The following is a 24,524-nucleotide window of genomic DNA, read 5'->3' on the forward strand; positions in this document are numbered from 1 at the left end:
GAGAGAAGGGGACAGGGAGTGGGAGGGAGGGAGTGGGAGGGGCGGGGGGAACAGGGAGTGGGTGGGGTGTGGGGGGGGGGATGAGAGGGGGAGGGCGAGGGGGGCGGGGGGGTTGTGGATGATGCCAGTCCCAGCAGATTGTTTGCAGGCAACACTTGCTCGTGACCTGCAGCTAAATTTAGCAAAACAAATGGCGTTTAAAAATTATTTCCTGGCACCACGACCAGGGCTGCGATCGATTGACAGCTCCATGGCCACCACCAGTCCCGACCACGGCCCCCGCCCCCGCAGTATCTCATCCAAATTTGTACAGGTCCGAGTCTTGGGTCACGAGGCTATTCGAGCAAGGGAGGCATCCCAAACCCGGGGTCCAGTCCTCACCCAACGGTCACACCCACAGGGAGTCGCGAGACAGCGACCGGGCTGGCGACCTCTGCTCTCACTTCGATTAGTTTGACACAGGTTTGGTACCTTCATCCGCCGGGCCGTTGTACCAGCTTCCGCTCAATGCGAAGCCGCCTCGTGCAGCTTGCGGGCGATCGTCCCCCCCCCCCCCCCAAACCCCCGACAGTTACAGCTCCGCCCGCTGGTGCCCTGGCCCCAGGGGAGTGACCTCCCTCCCACAACCGTCTCCAGGGCAGGGTGACTGACTGCACAGTCGTAGAGAGAGAGAGAGAGAGAGCGAGAGGAGAGAAAGATAGAAAGGAGCGAGGGAGAGTGAGGAGAGAGAGAGTGTGCTAAGAGACAAAGAGAGCGAAGAGAAAGGGGTGAGAGAGGGGGTCGGGGGGGGTCGGGAGAGAGAGAGGGGTGGGAGGGAGAGAGGGGTGGGAGGGAGAGCGAGGAGAGCGCGGGGCAAGAGAGAGCGAGAAAGAGAGAGGGGGAGAGGTGAGAAAGAGAGGAGGGGGAGAGGGGGAACGGGAGAAGGGGAACGGGAGAAGGGGAACGGAGAAGGGGAACGGGAGAAGGGGATGGCGGGAACGGGAGAAGGGGAGGCGGGAACGGGAGAAGGGGAGGCGGGAACGGGAGAAGGGGAGCCGGGAACGCGAGAAGGGAGGCCGGGAACGCGAGAAGGGGAGCCGGGAACGGGAGGAAGGGGAGGCGGGAACGGGAGAAGGGGAGCCGGGAACGCGAGAAGGGGAGCCGGGAACGCGAGAAGGGGAGGCGGGGGAACGCGAGAAGGGGAGCCGGGAACGCGAGAAGGGGAGCCGGGAACGCGAGAAGGGGAGCCGGGAACGCGAGAAGGGGAGCCGGGAACGCGAGAAGGGGAGCCGGGAACGGGAGAAGGGGAGGCCAGAACCGGAGAAGGGGAGCCGGGAACGGGAGAAGGGGAGCCGGGAACGGGAGAAGGGGAGCCGGGAACGCGAGAAGGGGAGCCGGGAACGCGAGAAGGGGAGCCGGGAACGGGAGAAGGGGAGGCGGGAACGGGAGAAGGGGGAAGAGAGTGAGGAGAGAGAAAAAGAGCGAGCGAAAGAGAGAGAGAAAGCGAAAGAGAAATGCCAGGTAAAAGATCACGACCAATGCCCGATACGGAGGGTGCAACATTACAGGAGGATAATCCGAATGTTGGAACGTCAGGATATTCTGATCCAGAAACAGTGATGGGAATCCGGGCGGCGAATGAAGTAGAGTGGTGACTGCCCAGCGTGACCCAGGATGTTGGACAAGCCTTTCGTTTCTGCCAAACGGCGCTGAAGATTATGTCCGTCCTGGCCACTTTCGAAGGAAAGTTTATCGAAGTGTTCGTTTGGTTTTTTTTAAGCAGCGTTTCAGTCTTGTAGGAAATACAGAATCTGCTCCGGCGTGATTTCTGATGCCTGCCTGCCCCAGCCCCAGCCCGCGGTCAAGTGACTGCTGTGAACCCCACGCCCGTGACCCCCAACCCGCCTCGACCTACGACCTCCGCTCCACGGGCTGTTGCAGGCACACCTCGCTGCCGGCCGATATGATTGGCAGCTGGTTGTCCATGTGATAGCTGATCAGGTGACTGACGCTCTCAAACTTGTGGTCCTTAGTCCGCACCTGTAAACGAGGGAGAGAGAGAAAAAAAGGGGAGATACAGGAGTTAGTGAGGAACACATAACAGAAACCAATAGTTAGGTGCCGTCATTCTCGTACCAGTCCTCGTCCTGCTTATGTATTTATTTCAGTTACTTTTGTTGCAAATGAAGTTGGAGAATTTAACTTGTTTCCACTGCTTTAGCACGGGGTTAGATACAAAGTAAAGCTCCCTCTACACTGTCCCATCAAACACTCCCAGGGCAGGTACAGGGGTTACATACAGAGTAAAGCTCCCTCTACACTGTCCCATCAAACACTCCCAGGGCAGGTACAGCACGGGGTTAGATACAGAGTAAAGCTCCCTCTACACTGTCCCCATCAAACACTCCCAGGGCAGGTACAGCACGGGGTTAGGTACAGAGTAAAGCTCCCTCTACACTGTCCCATCAAACACTCCCAGGGCAGGTACAGCACGGGGTTAGATATAGAGTAAAGCTCCCTCTACACTGTCCCATCATACACTCACAGGGGTTGGAGGAGGTTACAGAGATAGGGAGGGGTGTAGGGACTGGAGGAGGTTATAGAGATGGGGAGGGGTGTAGGGACTGGAGGAGGTTACAGAGATGGGGAGGGGTGTAAGGGCTGGAGGAGGTTACAGAGATGGGGAGGGGTGTAGGGCTGGAGGAGGTTACAGAGATGGGGAGGGGTGTAGGGGCTGGAGGAGGTTACAGAGATAGGGAGGGGTGTAGGGGCTGGAGGAGGTTACAGAGATGGGGAGGGGTGTCGGGGCTGGAGGAGGTTACAGAGATGGGGAGGGGTGTCGGGGCTGGAGGAGGTTACAGAGATGGGGAGGGGTGTCGGGGCTGGAGGTAGTTACAGAGATGGGGAGGGTGTCGGGGCTGGAGGAGGTTACAGAGATGAGGAGGGGTGTCGGGGCTGGAGGAGGTTACAGAGATGGGGAGGGGTGTCGGGGCTGGAGGTAGTTACAGAGATGGGGAGGGGTGTAGGGCTGGAGGAGGTTACAGAGATAGGGAGGGGTGTAGGGGCTGGAGGAGGTTACAGAGATGGGGAGGGGTGTCGGGGCTGGAGGAGGTTACAGAGATGGGGAGGGGTGTCGGGGCTGGAGGTGGTTACAGAGATAGGGAGGGGTGTAGGGGCTGGAGGAGGTTACAGAGATGGGGAGGGTGTCGGGGCTGGAGGAGGTTACAGAGATGGGGAGGGGTGTCGGGGCTGGAGGAGGTTACAGAGATGGGGAGGGGTGTCGGGGCTGGAGGAGGTTACAGAGATAGGGAGGGGTGTAGGGGCTGGAGGAGGTTACAGAGATAGGGAGGGGTGTAGGGGCTGGAGGAGGTTACAGAGATGGGGAGGGGTGTAGGGGCTGGAGGAGGTTACAGAGATGGGGAGGGGTGCCGGGTGCACACACACACACACACACACACGCCTGCCACCAGTGCAGACACTTACCACGCCCTCGGGGTCGACGAGCAGGAGGTGTTTGGGCTGGCCATTCTGTAACCCTGTAAGTACGTACTGGCCGGGCGTGGTGGTGCTCTCGCGCACCAGGAAGTCGCCGTTTGCCTGCAGCAGCTTCTCCGCCTCCTTGCGGTTCATCTTGCCGTGGTACCAGACCTCCTTCCGCAGCTGCTCCTCCATGGAGGCCGTGATGTGGGTGGGCGGGCTGCTGGTGGGGGGAGCCAGGTGGGGCGATCGCAGGGCGTCCTCGAAGGGCTCTGGAGCAGACACAGACGGAGACATGTCACCAGGAAGTAGCGGTAGGGCACAGAGCTCGGGATTGAAAGTACATTTCAACTTGACACAAGAAACAGGAGCAGGAGTCGGCCATTCGGCCCCTCGAGTCTGCTCCGCCATTTAATAAGATCACGGCTGATCTTCGACCTCAACTCCACTCTCCCGCCCTATTCCCTTCTTGTCCAAAACTCTATCGATCCCCATATCCCTGGATTCCCTTCTACCGATCTCAGCCTTGGATATACTCAACGACTGAGCCTCCACAGCCCTCTGGGGCAGAGAATCCCAAAGATTCACCTCCCTCCGAGTGAAGAAATTCCTCCTCATCTCAGTCCTAAATGGCCGAGCCCTTATCCTGAGACTGTGTGACCCCCTGGTTCTAGACTCCCCAGCCCGGGGGGAAACACCCTCCCTGCATCTACCCTGTCAATCCCCCTCAGAATCTTATACGTTTCAATGAGATCACCTCCCATTCTTCTAAACTTGAGTGCACAGGCCCAATCTACTCAATTTCACCTCATAGGACAACCCTCTCATCCCAGGGATCAGTCTGGTCAAATGGTTCAATTCCAAAGGGGATGCAAAAGCAGAGAACCTGGGGCTGCTCGTGTCCAAATTTTTATAGGTGGCGGGACAGGTTAAAAAAGGTGGGATCTGGGATTTTATAAACAGGCGGAGAGTACAAAACCCAGGAAGGTATGCTCCCTCATCTCACCCTATGCACCTAAACCTCTATTTCCCTTCTCCCTCATGTGTTTATCCAGCTTTCCTCTTAAATGCATCGATACTATTCACCTCAACCCCTCCCTGTGGCAGCGAGCTCCACATTCTCACCACTCTCTGGGTAAAGAAGTTTCTCCTGAATTTCCCATTGGGTTTATCAGTGACTGTCTTATATTGACGGCCCCCTAGTTATGCTCTTCCCCACTGAAGCGCTGACCACACTTGACCAACTCCGCTGGGCGGGCCACATTGTCCACAAGACTCCCAAAGCAAGCGCTCTACTCGGAACTCCTTCACGGCACCCGAGCCCCAGGTGGGCAGAGGAAACGTTAAAGGGACACCCTCAAAGCCTCCCTGATAAAGTGCAACATCCCCACCGACACCTGGGAGTCCCTGGCCCAAAGACCAGTCCGCCCTAAGTGGAGGAAGTGCATCCGGGAGGGCGCTGAGCACCTCGAGTCTCGTCGCCGAGAGCGTGCAGAAACCAAGCGCAGGCAGCGGAAGGAGCGTGCGGCAAACCAGTCCCACCCTCCCCTTCCCTCAACCACTGTCTGTCCCACCTGTGACAGGGACTGTGGCTCTCGTATTGGACTGCTCAGCCACCGAAGGACTCATGTTAAGAGTGGAAGCAAGTCTTCCTCGATTCCGAGGGACTGCCTATGATGATGATCTTCCCCACAAGTGGAACGCTCTCTCTGCGTCTACTCATGATATTAAATCAGGATACATCCAGATTTAAAAAGTTAAGCGAGCAGCCATTAAACGGCCTGCCCTCTCGTCAGCCTGGACGGACTTGTGTCCATTCAGTTCCCCCCCCCCCACACCCCCCTACCCCACACACACCCTCACTCCCCCCTACCCCACACACACCCTCACTCCCCCCCACCCCACACACACCCTCACTCCCCCCCACCCACACACACCCTCAGTCACCCCTACCCCACACACACCCTCACTCCCCCCCACCCCACACACACCCTCACTCCCCCCCCACCCACACACACCCTCACTCCCTCCCACCCACACACACCCTCACTCCCCCCCCACATCCACACACACCCTCACTCCCCCCCCACCCACACACACCCTCACTCCCCCCCACCCACACACACCCTCACTCCCCCCCACCCACACACACCCTCACTCCCCCCCACCCACACACACCCTCACTCCCCCCCCACCCACACACACCCTCACTCCCCCCCCACCCACACACACCCTCACTCCCCCCCCACCCACACACACCCTCACTCTCACCTACCCCACACACACCCTCACTCCCCCCTACCCCACACACACCCTCACTCCCCCCCACCCCACACACACCCTCACTCCCCCCCACCCACACACACACCCTCACTCCCCCCCACCCACACACACACCCTCACTCCCCCCCCCACCCACACACACCCTCACTCCCCCCCCCACCCACACACACCCTCACTCCCCCCCCCCACCCACACACACCCTCACTCCCCCCCACCCCACACACACCCTCACTCCCCCCCACCCCACACACACCCCTCACTCCCCCCCACCCACACACACACCCTCACTCCCCCCCCCACCCACACACACCCTCACTCCCCCCCCCACCCACACACACCCTCACTCCCCCCCCCCACCCACACACACCCTCACTCCCCCCCCACCCACCCTCACTCCCCCCACCCCACACACACCCTCACTCCCCCCCACCCACACACACCCTCACTCCCCCCCACCCACACACACCCTCACTCCCCCCCACCCACACACACACCCTCACTCTCCCCACCCACACTCACTCCCCCCCACCCACACACACCCTCACTCCCCCCCCCACCCACACACACCCTCACTCCCCCCCACACCCACACACACCCTCACTCCCCCCCCCACCCACACACACCCTCACTCCCCCCCACCCACCCTCACTCCCCCCCACCCCACACACACCCTCACTCCCCCCCACCCACACACACCCTCACTCCCCCCCACCCACACACACCCTCACTCCCCCCCACCCACACACACACCCTCACTCCTCCCCACCCACACTCACTCCCCCCCCCACCCACACACCCTCACTCCCCCCCCCACCCACACACACCCTCACTCCCCCCCCCCACCCACACACACCCTCACTCCCCCCCACCCACACACACCCTCACTCCCCCCCACACCCACACACACACCCTCACTCCCCCACACCCACACACACCCTCACTCCCCCCCACACCCTCACTCCCCCCCACACCCTCACTCCCCCCCACCCACACACACCCTCACTCCCTCCCACCCACACACACCCTCACTCCCCCCACCCACACACACCCTCACTCCCCCCCACCCACACACACCCTCACTCCCCCCCACCCACACACACCCTCACTCCCCCCCACCCACACACACCCTCACTCCCCCCCACCCACACACACACCCACTCCTCCCCACCCACACTCACTCCCCCCCACCCACACACACCCTCACTCCCCCCCACCCACACACACCCTCACTCCCCCCCCCACCCACACACACCCTCACTCCCCCCCCCACCCACACACACCCTCACTCCCCCCCACCCACCCCTCACTCCCCCCCACCCCACACACACCCTCACTCCCCCCCACCCACACACACCCTCACTCCCCCCCACCCACACACACCCTCACTCCCCCCCACCCACACACACACCCTCACTCCTCCCCACCCACACTCACTCCCCCCCACCCACACACACCCTCACTCCCCCCCCCCACCCACACACACCCTCACTCCCCCCCCCACCCACACACACCCTCACTCCCCCCACCCACACACACCCTCACTCCCCCCACACCCACACACACACCCTCACTCCCCCACACCCACACACACCCTCACTCCCCCCCACACCCTCACTCCCCCCCACACCCTCACTCCCCCCCACCCACACACACCCTCACTCCCTCCCACCCACACACACCCTCACTCCCCCCACCCACACACACCCTCACTCCCCCCCCACCCACACACACCCTCACTCCCCCCCCACCCACACACACCCTCACTCCCCCCCACCCACACACACCCTCACTCCCCCCACCCAAACACACCCTCACTCCCCCCCACCCACACACACCCTCACTCCCCCCCCACCCACACACACCCCTCACTCCCCCCCACCCACACACACCCTCACTCCCCCCCACCCACACACACCCTCACTCCCCCCCCACCCACACACACCCTCATTCCACCCCCACCCACACACACCCTCACTCCCCCCCCACCCACACACACCCTCACTCCACCCCCACCCACACACACCCTCACTCCCCCCCCACCCACACACACCCTCACTCCCCCCCCACCCACACACACCCTCACTCCCCCCCACCCACACACACCCTCACTCCCCCCCACCCACACACACCCTCACTCCCCCCCCACCCACACACACACCCTCACTCCCCCCCACCCACACACACCCTCACTCCCCCCACCACACACACACCCTCACTCCCCCCACCCACACACACACCCTCACTCCCCCCCACCCACACACACACCCTCACTCCCCCCACCCACACACACCCTCACTCCCCCCCACCCACACACACACACCCTCACTCCCCCCCACCCACACACACCCTCACTCCCCCCCACCCCACACACCCTCACTCCCCCCACCCACACACACCCTCACTCCCCCCCACCCACACACACCCTCACTCCCCCCCCCCCACACACACCCTCACTCCCCCCCACCCACACACACCCTCACTCCCCCCCCCACCCACACACACCCTCACTCCCCCCCACCCACACACACCCTCACTACCCCCCACCCACACACACCCTCACTCCCCCCACCCCCACACACCCTCACTCCCCCCACCCACACACACCCTCACTCCCCCCCACCCACACACACCCTCACTACCCCCCACCCACACACACCCTCACTCCCCCCACCCCCACACACCCTCACTCCCCCCACCCACACACACCCTCACTCCCCCCCCCCCACACACACCCTCACTCTCCCCCACCCCACATACCCTCACTCTCCCCACCCCACATACCCTCACTCCCCCCACCCACACACACCCTCACTCCCCCCCCCCACACACACCCTCACTCCCCCCACCCACACACACCCTCACTCCCCCCACCCACACACACCCTCACTCTCCCCCCCCCCCACACACACCCTCACTCCCCCCCCCCACCCACACACACCCTCACTCCCCCCCACACCCACACTCCCCCCCCACCCACACACACCCACACTCCCCCCCCACCCACACACACCCTCACTCCCCCCACCCACACACACCCTCACTCCCCCCCACCCACACACACCCTCACCCCCCCACCCACACACACCCTCACTCCCCCCCCCACCCACACACACCCTCACTCCCCCCCCACCCACACACACCCTCACTCCCCCCCACCCACACACACCCTCACTCCCCCCCCACCCACACACACCCTCACTACCCCCCCACCCACACACACCCTCACTACCCCCCCACCCACACACACCCTCACTACCCCCCCACCCACACACACCCTCACTCCCCCCCCACCCACACACACCCTCACTCCCCCCACCCACACGCACACCCTCACTCCCCCCCACCCACACACACATCCCCCCCACCCACACACACACCACATCCCCCCCCACCCACACACACATTCCCCCCCCCACCCCACACACATCCTCACTCCCCCCCACACCCACACACACACTCACTCCGCCCCCACCCACCCTCACTCCCCCCCACCCACACACACCCTCACTCCCCCCCACCCACACACACCCTCACTCCCCCCCCACCCACACACACCCTCACTCCCCCCCCACCCACACACACCCTCACTCCCCCCCACCCCACACACACCCTCACTCTCCCCCCACCCCACACACACCCTCACTCTCCCCCCACCCCACACACACCCTCACTCTCCCCCCACCCACACACACCCTCACTCTCCCCCCACCCACACACACCCTCACTCCCCCCCACCCCACACACACCCTCACTCTCCCCCACCCACACACACCCTCACTCCCCCCCACCCCACACACACCCTCACTCCCCCCCCACCCACACACACCCTCCGCCCCACCCACACACACCCTCACACCCCCCCACACCCACACACCCCCTCACTCCCCCCACCCACACACACCCCCACACCCACACACCCCCTCACTCCCCCCACCCACACACACCCTCACTCCCCCCCACCCACACACACCCTCACTCCCCCCCACCCACACACACCCTCACTCCCCCCCACCCACACACACCCACACACACCCCCCCCACCCACACACCCTCACCCCCCCCACCCACACACACACCCTCACTCCCCCCACCCACACACACACCCTCACTCCCCCCCACTCACACACACCCTCCGCCCCCACCCACACACACCCTCACTCCCCCCCACCCACACACACCCTCCGCCCCCACCCACACACACCCTCACTCCCCCCCACCCACACACACCCTCACTCCCCCCCCCCACCCACACACACCCTCACTCCCCCCCACCCACACACACCCTCACTCCCCCCCCACCCACACACACCCTCACTCCCCCCCCCACCCACACACACACCCTCACTCCCCCCCATCCACACACGCTCACTCCCCCCCCACCCACACACACACCCTCACTCCCCCCCCACCCACACACACCCTCACTCCCCCCACCCCCTCGCATACCCCCCACTGCTCCCACCCACATACACCCCCCCCCCCCAACTCACTCATATCGAAGACGTCCCTCTGAATGTTGCCGTTGGTGTGTGCGCCCGCGGGATGCTTGGACTTGTCCAGGTTCTGGACGTTCACGTAGGACGGATCGTCGAACAGGTCCGACCGGCTGCCGCTCTTGCCGGCCGCAAACCCAGGCTGTGCAAACCTCTGGGAAACACCTGGGAAGCGGAGGAGACACAGCGTATGATACGGATCACTGGTCCCACACACATGACCCAAAGGGTCCCGTGTGCCAAACGGCGTTTTATTACGCAAGCGCTCGTTGAAATATAGTCAAACACAACACACAATCAGGACAGTGCCATATTGTCACAGAAATTTAGAGCACGGAAGGAGGCCATTCGGCCCATCGTGTCCGCGCCGGCCGACAAAGAGCCACCCAGCCTAATCCCACTTTCCAGCTCTTGGTGCCCTAAAGGTAGCTTATGGCACATCCTTTTTAAATGTGGTGAGGATTTCTGCCTCTACCACCCTTTCTGGCAGTGAGTTCCACCCCAGACCTCCACCACCCTCTGGGTGAAAAAAAATTCTCCTCAGATCCCCTCCGACCAATTACTTTAAATCTATGCCCCCTGGTAGTTGACCCCTCCGCTAAGGGAAACGGGTCCGTCCTAGCCACTCTATCTCATAATTTTACACACATCAATAAGGTCTCCCCCTCAGTCTCCTCTGTTCCAAAGAAAGCAAACGCAGCCTATCCAATCTTTCCTCATCGCTAAAATTCTCCAGTCGAGGCAACATCCGCGTAGACGTACGACCATGACAAGTAGCTAGTACCGGTCCCGATCAGACAAACGGCTGCTGTGCGCTAACAGTTCTTCTCCGCACCGTCTGCCCTGAAAGGTCCATTCGATATTTCTTATATTCTCTTTTTAGGGGGCCCCGGGTGGAATTTGGACAGGGCTATCGAACTTGTAAGGGCTCTTCCCAAACCAGAGTGCCCAACGGCACGTCGAGTTCTTTGTCTCAATTCGAAGTTGAAAAAACCTTGCCTTCAAATGTCTTTCCCGTTTATCCTTTCTGAAGGCCAATCCACCTGAATTCCTCCCATCTCTCCCGTCCTCATCCTCCCAAGTTTGGAGTCAGACATGCCATTCTCGGCCTTATCCAGATATTGATAACTGCGTGTGATCAGTTATTTATGTTCACGTTGTGCACATAGCTTTCGCGAAGCAAAACAAACTATTCCATTCCACCAAAACATAAAAAGAAAGTCTTGAATTTATATAGCGCCTTTCACGACACCGGATGTCTCAAAGCGCTTTACAGCCAATGAAGTACTTTTTGGAGTGTGGTCACTGTTGAAATGTGGGAAACGCGGCAGCCAATTTGCGCACAGCAAGCTCCCACACACAGCAATTTGATAATGACCCAGATAATCCATTTTTATTATGTTGATTTTGGGATAAATACTGGCCCCAGGACACAGGGGAGAACTCCCTCTGCTCTTCTTCGAAATAGTGCCATGGGATCTTTTACGCCCACCTGAGGGGGCAGACAGCGCCTCGGTTTAACGTCTCATCCGAAAGACGGCACCTCTGACAGTGCAGCACTCCCTCAGCACCGCCCCTCCGACAGTGCGGCGCTCCTTCAGTACGCTGGTCATATGTTTGTGGGAGCTTGCTTGTGCGCAAATTGGTTGCCGCGTTTCCTACATTACAACAAGTGACCACATTCCAAATAAGTACTCCATTGCCTGTTAAGCGCTTTGAGACGTCCGGTGGTCGTGAAAGGCGTGACAGAAATCCAAGTTATTAAGTCTTGTTTTCCCTCGGCTAATTCCTCCCTCGGCCACCAAAACCGGATCAACAAGGGCATTCACCTCGGTGCTATTTGTGCGATGGCGATGTGTCCAACTCTACGAGTCACAGCAGCGACTGCGCAGCAAAGCAATTCCTTGGAGACATTTCCGGTCAGCCGGGACAGGGTGCAAAAACAGCTGGCGTTTAATAAAGCAGCTCGTCACACCGTTCAAATGTCTCCACTTTGGGGCGATGCTATTTACGCAAACCAGGCGCATGCGGGCGCCATTCATTGCATAGCAAGATCCCACAAGAGGCAATTGGAGGGATGACCAATAAATCTAAGGTTGGGCTGTTGGGGATGCCAGGTGGAGAACTCGCTGCACTTTTTGGTACATCCAAAATTCTGACAGGGCTCGACAGGGTAGATGCAGGGAGGGTGTTTCCCCCCGGGCTGGGGAGTCTAGAACCAGGGGGTCACACAGTCTCAGGATAAGGGGTCGGCCATTTAGGACTGAGATGAGGAGGAATTTCTTCACTCGGAGGGTGGTGAACCTTTGGGATTCTTTGCCCCAGAGGTCTGTGGAGGCTCAGTCGTTGAGTATATTCAAGGCTGAGATCGATAGATTTTTGGATATTAAGGGAATTGAGGGATCGGGCGGGAAAGTGGAGTTGAGGTCGAAGATCAGCCGTGATCTTAGTGAATGGTGGAGCAGGCTCGAGGGGCAAATGGTCTATTTCTTATAAGAAATAGGAGCAGGAGTCGGCCATACGGCCCCTCAAGTCTGCTCCGCCATTTAATCCGATCATGGCTGATCCGATCATGGACTCAGCTCCACTTCCCTGCCCGCCCCCTTATCGGTTAAGAAACTGTCTATTTCTGTCTTAAATTTATTCAATGTCCCAGCTTCCACAGCGAATTCTACAGATTTACATCCCTCAGTGAAGAAATTTCTCTTCATCTCAGTTTTAAATGGGCGACTCCTTATTCTAAGATCATGCCCCCTAGTTCTAGTCTCCCCCATCAGTGGAAACATCCTCTCTGCATCCACCTTGTCAAACCCCCGTCATAATGTTATACGTCCCGATAAGATCACCTCTCATTCTTCTGAATTGCAATGAGTAGAGGCCCAACCTACTCAACCTTTCCTCGTAAGTCAACCCCCTCATCTCCGGAATCAACCGAGTGAATCTTCTCTGAACTTAGAAACATAGAAAATAGGTGCAGGAGTAGGCCATTCGGCCCTTCGAGCCTGCACCACCATTCAATAAGATCATGGCTGATCATTCCCTCGGTACCCCTTTCCTGCTTTCTCTCCATACCCCTTGATACCCTTAGCTGTAAGGACCATATCTAACTCCCTCTTTGTGGAAGAAAATGATTTAAGCCCTATTTTTAAGGAAAGGGTTAAGTTCATTTCTTGCTGAGTTAATTAAATTAATGGAGCTAGAAAAGAAAACACCCAAACCCCTCAGATCTTGGAACAAAGGATGTTGTAAATACATGACTGTCTAGTGTTTGCATGAGTTTCCAGATACCCTGCTTATTAGAATGCGGACAGGGAGAAACTATGCAAGGACAAGATAAAAGTCTGCCTCCTGAAATGACCATTGTATTTACAGGATGTATGATTAATGCTCATATGAGGTGTTTTAGATAAAGTTCTTGCTTTGATTGAATTTACAAGAATGTATGATTAATGAACTTGTGTGGTGTGTTTTAGATAAAATTCCTGTTTCAACTGTATAAAGATAGAGGGGGTTTTCTTGTAAAATTCAGAGTTTTACCTCAGTGCGGACTGAGGGGACTCTCCGAGATGTCTTGTTAGGAAATAAAATTCTCTTGAAGCACGGCTCTGAAAATCTCCGCCTGAGTTAATTTAAGCTAAAATTTCCTCGACAGATTCTGGCGTAGTCAGGCAGGATCTCTTTTTTAAAAAAAAAACGAGATCCAAAAGAACTAAATTTAACTTTTAAAGAGAAAAGAGGAATTTTAAGGACCTTCCTAGCTGAAAGGAGGAAGGTGCCTAGGCCGTCCTAGCTGAAAGGGGGACGAGCTGCCGAGAGCCCCTGGAGGGTGAGGCATAATTTAAGGTAGCTACCGCAAAGAAGCTAAAATAACAAAAAGGCAAAAGGAGACCCCGAGCTGAGCGGAAGAGAGAGAACACCGGTGAGCGCTTTGTAAATTATTGTATATTTTGTAGGATTGTCCTAACTCTCATTTCAGAAAAGACCGCGAGACGTTGCACCCGGAAGAATGGGAAACGACTCTAGTCGAGTAGGGCGCTCGCGCCCAGCTCCTAGAAAAGGAAAGAAAGACGACCTCTCGACTGAAAGAATGAAAGTACATCCTAAGACCGAGAAAAGAATCCGTAAGGTAGTAAAGCAACGAGAGAAGGTAGGAGATCCCATTGTGCCGCCCGGCTCGCCGGCGGGCACTGTAATTAAAGAAACAGGAGATGACAGATACGCGGTAACGTTTAGTAGCGATTTGTACGGTTGGTCTGATGGGGATTGGCCATATGGAGGAAGTTTTAAGTTGTCTTTGATTGAAGAGTGGAGAAAAACAACCAAGGAAGGAGGGGGAGACCCCACTTGGGACAGGGACTATATGGAAAACTGTTTTAAAAAATGGACAGAGGTTGCTAAAAGGCATCAACCCCCTAAAAATAAATCAGAAGAAAAAGAAAGAGGGGAGAGTGAAAAACCTCCGTCTTATAGTCCTCCGGGTTTTCCTATCCCCTCAGCACCAGCAGTAGGACTCTATCCCCGTATAGAACCCCCAAAACAAGATAGCTGGCAGGAACTTATAGAAATAATCGCTGCCCATAGAAATCAAGCTCCGAGGGAACTAGCAGCCCCTCCGGGTCAGCCACCGAGTGGAGGAGCCGATGGAGGAGATCCGGGAGCATCTGGGTCAGGGGAAGCCAGAGCCTCCGGAGAAGGGGGCATAGACCACAGATCTGGGGTAACAACAAGAGGGCAAGTGGCTAAAAGAGAAGCCGCCGACTCTACTTCCCAAACCCCTGTCGGCCAAAATCCTAGGGTAATGATAGGAACTACGGCAGTCTTAAAACCATGGTCCCCTGGAGAAGCCAGAGATATGATCTCGGCCGCCCCAAATCCGGTAAGGAAACCGCTAGCATTTCACAACTGGCTTGAGCAAAGATGTACAATTTACAATCCACTCCCAGGAGATGTTAAATTATTATTGCAAGCGGCCTATGGATCTTGCTGGCAGGGGGTAAAAGATATGTTCCCCATCCCAACAGGGGAAAATGGAGACTGGAGAGTTAATGATGACTTGCTGGATGCCGGCAACGAGTCATTAACCCATTGGCTGAAACACCGAGGAAAGAACGCAATTCTGCAAGGGGCTAAAAAGCATGGGGATATAGGGGAAGTCACCCGCTGCTTGCAGCAAGCAGAAGAATCAATAATAGATTTTGCAGGCAGATGGAAAAATAGTTGGGACGAACATGCAGGAATACCGATGGAGCAAAATGAACCTTTGGCAGTGCAAACCTTGTTAAATTGTATGTTGCCGCAACACGCAAGAACATACAAAATAAAGGTTTTGGACTGGCAAGGAAAAAGTTGGAAGGAGACAATTACAGTACTGGCCAATATGGATAGGGAGGGACTATTCACCTATAAAGACAACAAGGCTAAAATAACAGGTCAATACTATCAGCAAAAGGGAAGAGGACAAGCACAGAATAATAGAGGAGGGTTTGGGGGACGAGAACGGGGAAGAGGAAGAGGACAGTGGCCCCAACGCGATCGCTCCCAAGATGAGTGTAGAAATTGCGGAAGGAAAGGGCATTGGGCTCGCGATTGCAGATGCCCCCCGAAACAGCTTGGAGGGTTACAAAGGGATTTTCCCGAACCTCCACCTTCATTGGCCCCTCAGTTTTCATTCTCTAACCCCAACCCGCACCAATCAGCATAGGGATGCCCCGGAGGCTTAGTGGTACAGGCGGCAGCCCTCCGCTTATCAGCGGACATAGAAGAAAACCATTTAGCAGTAGTAAAAGTGGGAAACACTTATGTGAAGTTCCTGGTGGATACCGGTGCTACTATGTCTTCTGTACCACCCTCTGTGGGATTACCTGTAAGCAACACCACCGTCTTAAGTTTGGGCGTGGCCGGTATCCCCATGAAAGAATTTTTATCTGAACCTACCAAATTGATAGTTGAAGGACAACAAGTTAATAATGAGACTCTGATAGTCTCTAAAACAACACCTCTCCCTTTATTGGGAAGACAGACTTTGTGCAAACTAGGAGCCACAATTCATTGCACAAAGGAAGGGATGTTCATGGAGCTCCCTCCAAATAAAATCCATCAGTTCTTTAAGGGGATTGAAGAAGAGAAAAGGGAAGATAACAAAGAAAAGGCTGCCCTCTATTGTTGGCAATTGAATGGCAACTTCTATTCCCCCCTGATACATGAAGTTATACAAAATTTAAAAGCTAAAATTGACTAATACTGAAGAATTGATGTATATAATTTTGACAAGCTTTGAGGCAGTTCAGCTTCACTGTACAGCCTGGTACACTCGCCAAAAAGCTGAAACTTACCAGTGTCTGGTACAATCCTTTTTAAATAAAGAAGAAATAGTAGAAGCTACGCCCCGCATTTATTTTGGACCAGAAGGATTGGGGGTAGCCATGGATTTGACACCCTTACAGCAGCAGCGGTATAGAGAAGCGAACTCGACACCCCATCTGACCTTGGCTGTAAAACCGCCAGCGAAACCTAAAGATATGGGTCCGATGATTGTAGAAATAGAAAAAGAAAAACAGCAACACGGCTATCAACCTTGGGCAGTAATAAAATTGCAAAATGTTCAGATAGACTTTATCACCCACAACAGGGGGATTCTCCAGTGGAAAGAAAAAAAAACATGCCTCCACTTTTGAAAAACAGCAACCGCCGGAACTACCAAGCCCTAAGCTGCCACTGGCATTGAATCAAGTATCCTCTGAACTTTGGGCAAAGCATAAGAATCATGTTGGGCAAGTACATTCTGCAGTACTCCATCGGGTACAATTGATAAAGAACGCCGTGTTACCAAGCATTAGGCAATACAGACTGCCTCCAGAGGCAGAAAATGGGATAGAGCCAGTCATTTCTGCATTATTGGAACAAGGAGTTCTAGAAAAGACACAGAGCCCGTGTAACACTCCGATACTGCCCATACCAAAGGTTAATAGGCCGAATGAGTGGAGATTTGTGCAAGATCTGAGAGCTATTAATAAGATAGTAGTCCCTATCACCCCTGTGGTACCGGACACCAACATTATACTATCTGCTATACCACCAACAGCAACTGTCTTTACTGTGATAGACCTGTGTTCAGCCTTTTTCTCCATCCCGTTAAATCAAGAGAGTCAGTATCTGTTTGCTTTCACCTACAAGAAGCAGCAGTACACATGGACCAGGTTGCCCCAAGGATACACCGAAAGCCCCGCAGTATATGCAGCAGCAGTAAAAAGAGACCTCGAAGATTGTTCATTATCAGACCAGTCTGTACTGCTGCAGTATGCGGACGATTTGCTTGTGGCTTCCAGCCATGGATACAGGTGCATGCAAGATTCCCTGAAACTGTTACAGCGCCTATGTGAAAGAGGGCACCGAGTGTCGTTACAAAAGTTACAGTTTTGTCAGACTCAAGTCCAGTACCTGGGTTTTCACATATCTCAAGGGCAGAGGCAGCTCGGACCAGAAAGAATTCAGACAATTCAAAGTGCCACCATACCGAAGACAAAGAAGGATATCTTGTCATTTTTGGGGATGGTTGGGTACTGTAGACAATGGATCCCTGATCATCGAGAATGGGATGCGGTCCTAAGATCAGCTGCCCTAAATGATGCCCCACCCAAGGTGGAGTGGACCCCAGAGAGAGAGGAGGCATTTAAACAGTTAAAGAAAGCCATTACTAATGCTCTGGCGTTGGGACTTCCGAATTATGGAAAACCTTTTCAGATGTATGTGAATGAGAAAGAAGGATTTGCAACAGCAGTGCTAACCCAAGAACATGGTGGGGGAAATAGACCAGTTGCTTATTATTCGGTTTTGCTGCCTCCAGTAGTAAGGGGAATGCCAGCATGTCTACATGCTGTAGCTGCTACTGCGGTCATGGTGGAGAAGTCGGTACCTATTGTTTTGGACTATCCATGTACTGTCATTACAGCCCATGCTGTCTTATTACTTTTGAATTCAGCTGCCACACAACACTTTACAGCGTCCAGAAGAACAGGTTATGAAGTATTACTGCTGTCACACCCTAACTATACCGTTCGACGCGCACCGGTAGTGAACCCAGCCACCTTTCTTCCTACTGGAGAAGTAGAGGATCCAGAGCAGCATGATTGTCTGTTAACGGTGGAAATAGCCACCTTACCAAGACCAGATTTGCTCACAGAGCCCATGGACAATCCTGATCTTATTCTCTATACGGATGGATCATCGTACAGGCCGTCGGATGATTTGCTTTTGGCAGGCTATGCTATTGTAAATCCCCACGAAACTGTTGAAGCATTTGCCCTGCCTCCCGGAACCTCGGCTCAGGCTGCTGAATTGTTTGCCCTCACTAGAGCTTGTATAATAGCTAAAGATCAAACTGCTAATATCTATACTGATTCTAGATATGCATTCGGGGTGGTCCATGATTTTGGACAACTGTGGTAAAACAGAGGCTTTATCACCTCTGGTGGAAAGCATATTAAGCACTCTCAACTGGTGCTTAATCTATTAGACGCCATTCAGTTGCCAAGTAAGGTAGCCGTTATCAAATGTGCAGCTCACACAACCGGTGAGGATGAAGTATCAGTAGGAAATAGGAGGGCTGACGAGGCAGCCAAACAGGCCGCTTCGGCACAGGCAGACTGCCTTCAAGCAGTCTCAGTTTCCCCTCCACAGGTACTTGACATCCAACAACTTAAAACAGCCCAACAACAAGTTACTATACAAGAAAGAAGGACTTGGGAACACCAAGGTTGTTTTCTCAAAAACGACATTTGGTATCACCCTGATGGGCGAACTGTTTGCCCGAGGTCTCTATTTTTGCCCCTGTCTCACCTAGCATACGGTCAGGCTCACATGGGCAAAGGAGGGATGATACATGCTATTAATGCACAATGGTATGCACCAGGAATAACAGTAGTAATTGAAAAAATTGCTAGAACATGCCAAATTTGTCAACAAAATAACAGAGGTAAAACACCTGCTGGATATGATCATCTACCCCAGCCAAGTATGCCCTTTGAAAATTTGCAAATTGATTTTGTCCACATGCCTCCAGTATCAGGTCTCAAGTATCTATTAGTTATTGTCGATATGTTCACAAGATGGGTAGAAGCGTACGCCACTAGGAGAGACGATGCCCGAACAGTAGTAAAATTTCTATTTAAAGAAATAGTACCAAGATATGGGATACCTATGGGAATCAACAGTGACAGGGGAACCCACTTCACAGGAAAAATAGTGCAAAATCTTGCAGAAGCATTAGGATTCCAGTGGAAGTTACATATACCATATCAACCACAGTCCTCGGGAATTGTAGAGAGAGTAAATGGGATAATAAAATCTACCCTCACCAAGGTATGTCAGGAGACAGGACTAAAGTGGCCAGATGCCTTACCATTGGTACTGTATACAATTAGAAACCAAAAAAACCGAAACACTGGGTTGACACCACATGAAGCCTTGTTGGGAAGACCAATGCCTACTGGCGGAAAACCACCACTGGCGGCTGAAAAGATAGCATTAATTTGGAATGATGAAAAATCACTAAAGTATGCTCAGGCCATGTGTGAAATAGCGAGGAGTCTGCACGAACAAATAAAGCAGACACAGGTGCCCCTGTCGGAAGGAAATATGCACCTTTCAGGCCTGGAGATCAAGTGTTAGTAAAAACATTAAACAAAGAATCTTTTTCTCCTAGGTGGAAAGGACCATATCAGATAATCCTCACAACACGAACCGCTTTGAAGTTGGAAAAGCACCCGAACTGGGTGCATGCAACCCGCTGTAAATATTATTTCCCTGACGAATCACAGCCGAGAGAAAAGACATTGAACCAGGACGTACTACGGTCGCCCGACTAAGAAAACAGCCATCTTCTCGCTGAAGAACTGTACCTGCTCTTATTTTGTGTTCACTTATTTTGGGTATTTTGGACTTAAAAGTATCTATAGTTACTAAAAAAATCCAGGGACAAATGTCAGAACTCATTTGTGCGCCAGCCTGGGCATTTATTATTTTGGTTACGGTTACCATCGTGCTTGCGTGTTGTTATTGTAACGAATTAGTTCAAGAGTGTTATAGAAGTAAACAGAAAAGAGAAGATGAGGTGGGACTTTTGGAAAAACTATAAATGGACATTGGGCGTTCTGATCATTTTAGCAGTAAGGAGAGTCAGACAGGAGGAAGAATTACTTGAAGAAGGAAAAGTATGGAAGGGAGTATGTAAGTGGGAACTGAAGCCAACAAATGATACTGATATTACGGAAATTGGACAGAATGAGATCTGTATGACAGCGAATAAACCTGTCTATCTGGATGGAATTTTGTATAGGCCCCCCATTAATAAATGCATGAGAGGAGTCTATGACCCTGAAGAAAAAAGAACTTATACCTTTGGGCAATGGCAAAATGTAGAAAAATATCTGTCTGTGCACAAGATTGAACCCTTACCCTCTGTAATTAATTTGACCAGACTGCACAATTTGATACGTAATGACAAGCAAATTGAGGAAGCTCTGTCAAAAAGAGGCAGAGACATCCACCAATTTAGAGTTGAAATGAGTTACAAGAAGGGGCAGCTAGTAAGAATCACAGATGAAGTTACCTTTTTGACGGTACACCACTGGTGGGATGTGTTTTTCGGATGGTCCCCAAAAGCTTCCGCAGTACTGAAGCTAGCTGCACACCCCATAATAATCATGGGTGTAGTGATGCTTACATTATTAATAATCATTTGTGGAATATGGATAAAGTTGAAAAAATTAATTCGTCAAGTAATGAGCCTGGTATCCCAAGTAGAAAGGAAAAGTGTGTCCATAAAAGGAAGGTTAAATCGCATAGAGGGAAAAGTAGGTGATTATAATGAAGAGGAATGTCTTAAAATGCGACCCTACCCTGAAGGGTATGAACCCCCTTTTGAACAAGAAAAGAATATATAAGAAACTGTGTTGATCTAGTAAAAGATCAACAAGGAGGGAATTGTGGAAGAAAATGATCTAAGCCCTATTTTTAAGGAAAGGGTTAAGTTCACTTCTTGCTGAGTTAATTAAATTAGTGGAGCTAGAAAAGAAAACACCCAAATCTCTCAGATCTTGGAACAAAGGATGTTGTAAATACATGACTGTCTAGTGTTTGCATGAGTTTCCAGATACCCTGCTTATTAGAATGCGGACAGGGAGAAACTATGCAAGGACAAGATAAAAGTCTGCCTCCTGAAATGACCTTTGTATTTACAGGATGTATGATTAATTCTCATATGAGGTGTTTTAGATAAAGTTCTTGCTTTGATTGAATTTACAAGAATATATGATTAATGTACTTGTGTGGTGTGTTTTAGATAAAATTCCTGTTTCAACTGTATAAAGATAGAGGGGGTTTTCTTGTAAAATTCAGAGTTTTGCCTCAGTGCGGACTGAGGGGACTCTCCGAGATATCTTGTTAGGAAATAAAATTCTCTCGAAGCACGGCTCTGAAAACCTCCGCCTGAGTTAATTTAAGCTAAAATTTCCTCGACACTCTTGAACTGGCATCAACAATTCTCTGCGGCAGGGAATTCCACAGGTTAACAACTCTCTGAGTGAAGAAGTTTCTCCTCATCTCATTCCTAAATGGCCTAACCCTTATCCTAAGACTGTGTCCCCTGGTTCTGGACTTCCCCAACATTGGGAACATTCTACCCGCATCTATTTTCTATGTTTCTATAGCAGGAATGGGGTATTGAAGTTACATGTTCAGCCATGAACTCATTGAATGGCAGTGCAGGCTAGAAGGGCCGAATGGCCTACTCCTGCACCTATTTTCTATGTTTTCTATGTTTCTATGTAACCTGTCCCGTCCCGTCAGAATCTTATGTGCTTCTATGAGATCCCCTTTCATCTTTCTAAACTCCAATGTATAAAGACCCAGTTGATCCAATCTCTCCTCATATGTCAGCCCTACCATCCTGGGAATTAGTCTGGTGAACCTTCGCTGCACTCCCTCAATAGAAAGAACATCCTTCTTCAGATTAGGAGACCAAAACTGAACACAATATTCCAGGTGAGGCCTCACCAAGGCCCTGTACAACTGCAGTAAGACCTCCCTGCTCCTATACTCAAATCCTCTCGCTATGAAGGCCAACATACCATTTGCCTTCTTCACCGCCTGCTGTACCTGCATGCCAACTTTCAATGACTGATGAACCATGACACCCAGGTCTCGTTGCACCTCCCCTTTTCCTAATCTGCCGCCTTTCAGATAATATTCTGTCTTCGCGTTTTTGCCACCAAAGTGGATAACCTCACATTTATCCACATTATATTGCATCTGCCGTGCATTTGCCCACTCACCTAACCTGTCCAAGTCACCCTGCAGCCTCTTAGCGTCCTCCTCACAGCTCACACCGCCACCGAGCTTAGTGTCATCTGCAAACTTGGAGATATTACACTCAATTCCTTCATCTAAATCATTGATGTATATTGTAAAGAGCTGGGGTCCCAGCACTGAGCCCTGTGGCACTCCATTAGTCACTGCCTGCCATTCTGAAAAGGACCCGTTTATCCCGACTCTCTGCTTCCTGTCTGCCAACCAGTTCTCCATCCATGTCAGTATATTACCCCCAATACCATGTGCTTTGATTTTGCAAACCAATCTCTTGTGTAGGACCTTGTCAAAAGCCTTTTGAAAGTCCAAATACACCACATCCACTGGTTCTCTCTTGTCCACTCTACTAGTTACATCCTCAAAAAAATACCAGAAGATTTATCAAGCATGATTTCCCCTTCATAAATCCATGCTGACTTGGACCAATCCTGTCACTGCTTTCCAAATGCGCTGCTATTTCATCCTTAATAATTGATTCCAACATTTTCCCCACTACTGATGTCAGGCTAACTGGTCTATAATTACCCGCTTTCTCTCCCCCCTCCCTTTTTAAAAAGTTGTGTTACATTAGCTACCCTCCAGTCCATAGGAACTGATCCAGAGTCGATAGACTGTTGGAAAATGATCACCAATGCATCCACTATTTCTAGGGCCACTTCCATAAGTACTCTGGGATGAAGACTATCAGGCCCCGGGGATTTATCGGCCTTCAATCCCATCAATTTCCCCAATACAATTTCCCGCCTAATAAGAATATCCTTCAGTTCCTCCTTCTCACAAGACCCACTGTCCCCTAGTACAATCAGAAGGTTATCTGTGTCTTCCTTCGTGAAGACAGAACCGAAGTATTTGTTCAATTGGATGCCATTTCTTTGTTCCCCATTATAAATTCACCTGAATCCGACTGCAAGGGACCTATGTTTGTCTTCACTAATCTTTTTCTCTTCACATATCTATAGAAGCTTTTGCAGTCAGTTTTTATGTTCCCTGCAAGCTTCCTCTCGTACTCTATTTTCCCCTCTTAATTAAACCCTTTGTCCTCCTCTGCTGAATTCTAAATTTCTCCCAGTCCTCAGGTTTGTTGCTTTTTCTGGCCAATTTATATGCCTCTTCCTTAGTTTTAACACTATCCTTAATTTCCCTTGTTAGCCACGATTGAGCCACCTTCCCCGTTTTACTTTTACTCCAGACAGGGATGTACAATTGCTGAAGTTCATCCATGTGATCTTTAAATGTTTGCCATTGCCTATCTACCGTCAACCCTTCAAGTATCATTTGCCAGTCTATTCTAGTCAATTCACGCCTCAAACCATCGAAGTCACCTTTCCTTAAGTTCAGGACCCTAGTTTCTGTGTCACTCTCAATCTTAATAAAGAATTCTACCATATTATGGTCACTCTTCCCCAAGGGGCATCGCACAACAAGATTGCTAATTAGTCCCTTCTCATTACACAACACCCAGTCTAGGATGGCCAGCTCCCAAGTTGGTTCCTCGACATATCGGTCTAGAAAACCATTCCTAATACACTCCAGGAAATCCTCCTCAACTGCATTGCTACCAGTTTGGTTAGCCCAGTCAATATGTAGATTAAAGTCACCCATGATAACTGCTGTACCTTTATTGCATGCATCCCTAATTTCTTGTTTAATGCTGTCTCCAACCTCACTACTACTGTTTGGTGGTCTGTACACAACTCCCACTAGCGTTTTCTCTACCTTGGTATTCCGTAGCTCCACCCATACCGATTCCACATCATACAAGCTAATGTCCTTCCTTACTATTGCATTAATTTCCTCTTTAACCAGCAACGCCACCCCGCCTACTTTTCCTCTCTGTCTATCCTTCCTAAATGTTGAATACCCCTGGATGTTGAGTTTCCAGCCTTGGTCACCCTGGAGCCATGTCTCTGTGATGCCAATTACATCATAT

General features: G+C 52.6%; 1 protein-coding gene across 7 annotated transcripts in view; it reads right to left on the reverse strand.

The window, feature by feature from the left end:
• Positions 1-1,181: 1,181 nt before the first annotated feature.
• Positions 1,182-24,524, reverse strand: part of shc1 (SHC (Src homology 2 domain containing) transforming protein 1) — a 159,007-nt gene continuing 135,664 nt past the window's right edge. For 6 of the 7 annotated variants that reach the window (XM_070868655.1, XM_070868657.1, XM_070868656.1 and 3 more), the window contains 3 exons: positions 10,229-10,396; positions 3,463-3,728; positions 1,183-2,019 (listed from right to left, as the gene is read on the reverse strand). In XM_070868655.1, coding sequence (XP_070724756.1) covers positions 1,891-2,019; positions 3,463-3,728; positions 10,229-10,396 — 563 coding nt within the window. In that variant the 3' untranslated portion in view covers positions 1,183-1,890. Of the gene's footprint in view, positions 2,020-3,462; positions 3,729-10,228; positions 10,397-24,524 lie in introns of all 7 variants that reach the window. The other variant, XM_070868654.1, reaches the window with a different exon arrangement.

The sequence above is a fragment of the Pristiophorus japonicus genome, chromosome 30 (assembly GCF_044704955.1).
Source record: "Pristiophorus japonicus isolate sPriJap1 chromosome 30, sPriJap1.hap1, whole genome shotgun sequence".
In the NCBI taxonomy this organism is placed as follows: domain Eukaryota; kingdom Metazoa; phylum Chordata; class Chondrichthyes; family Pristiophoridae; genus Pristiophorus; species Pristiophorus japonicus.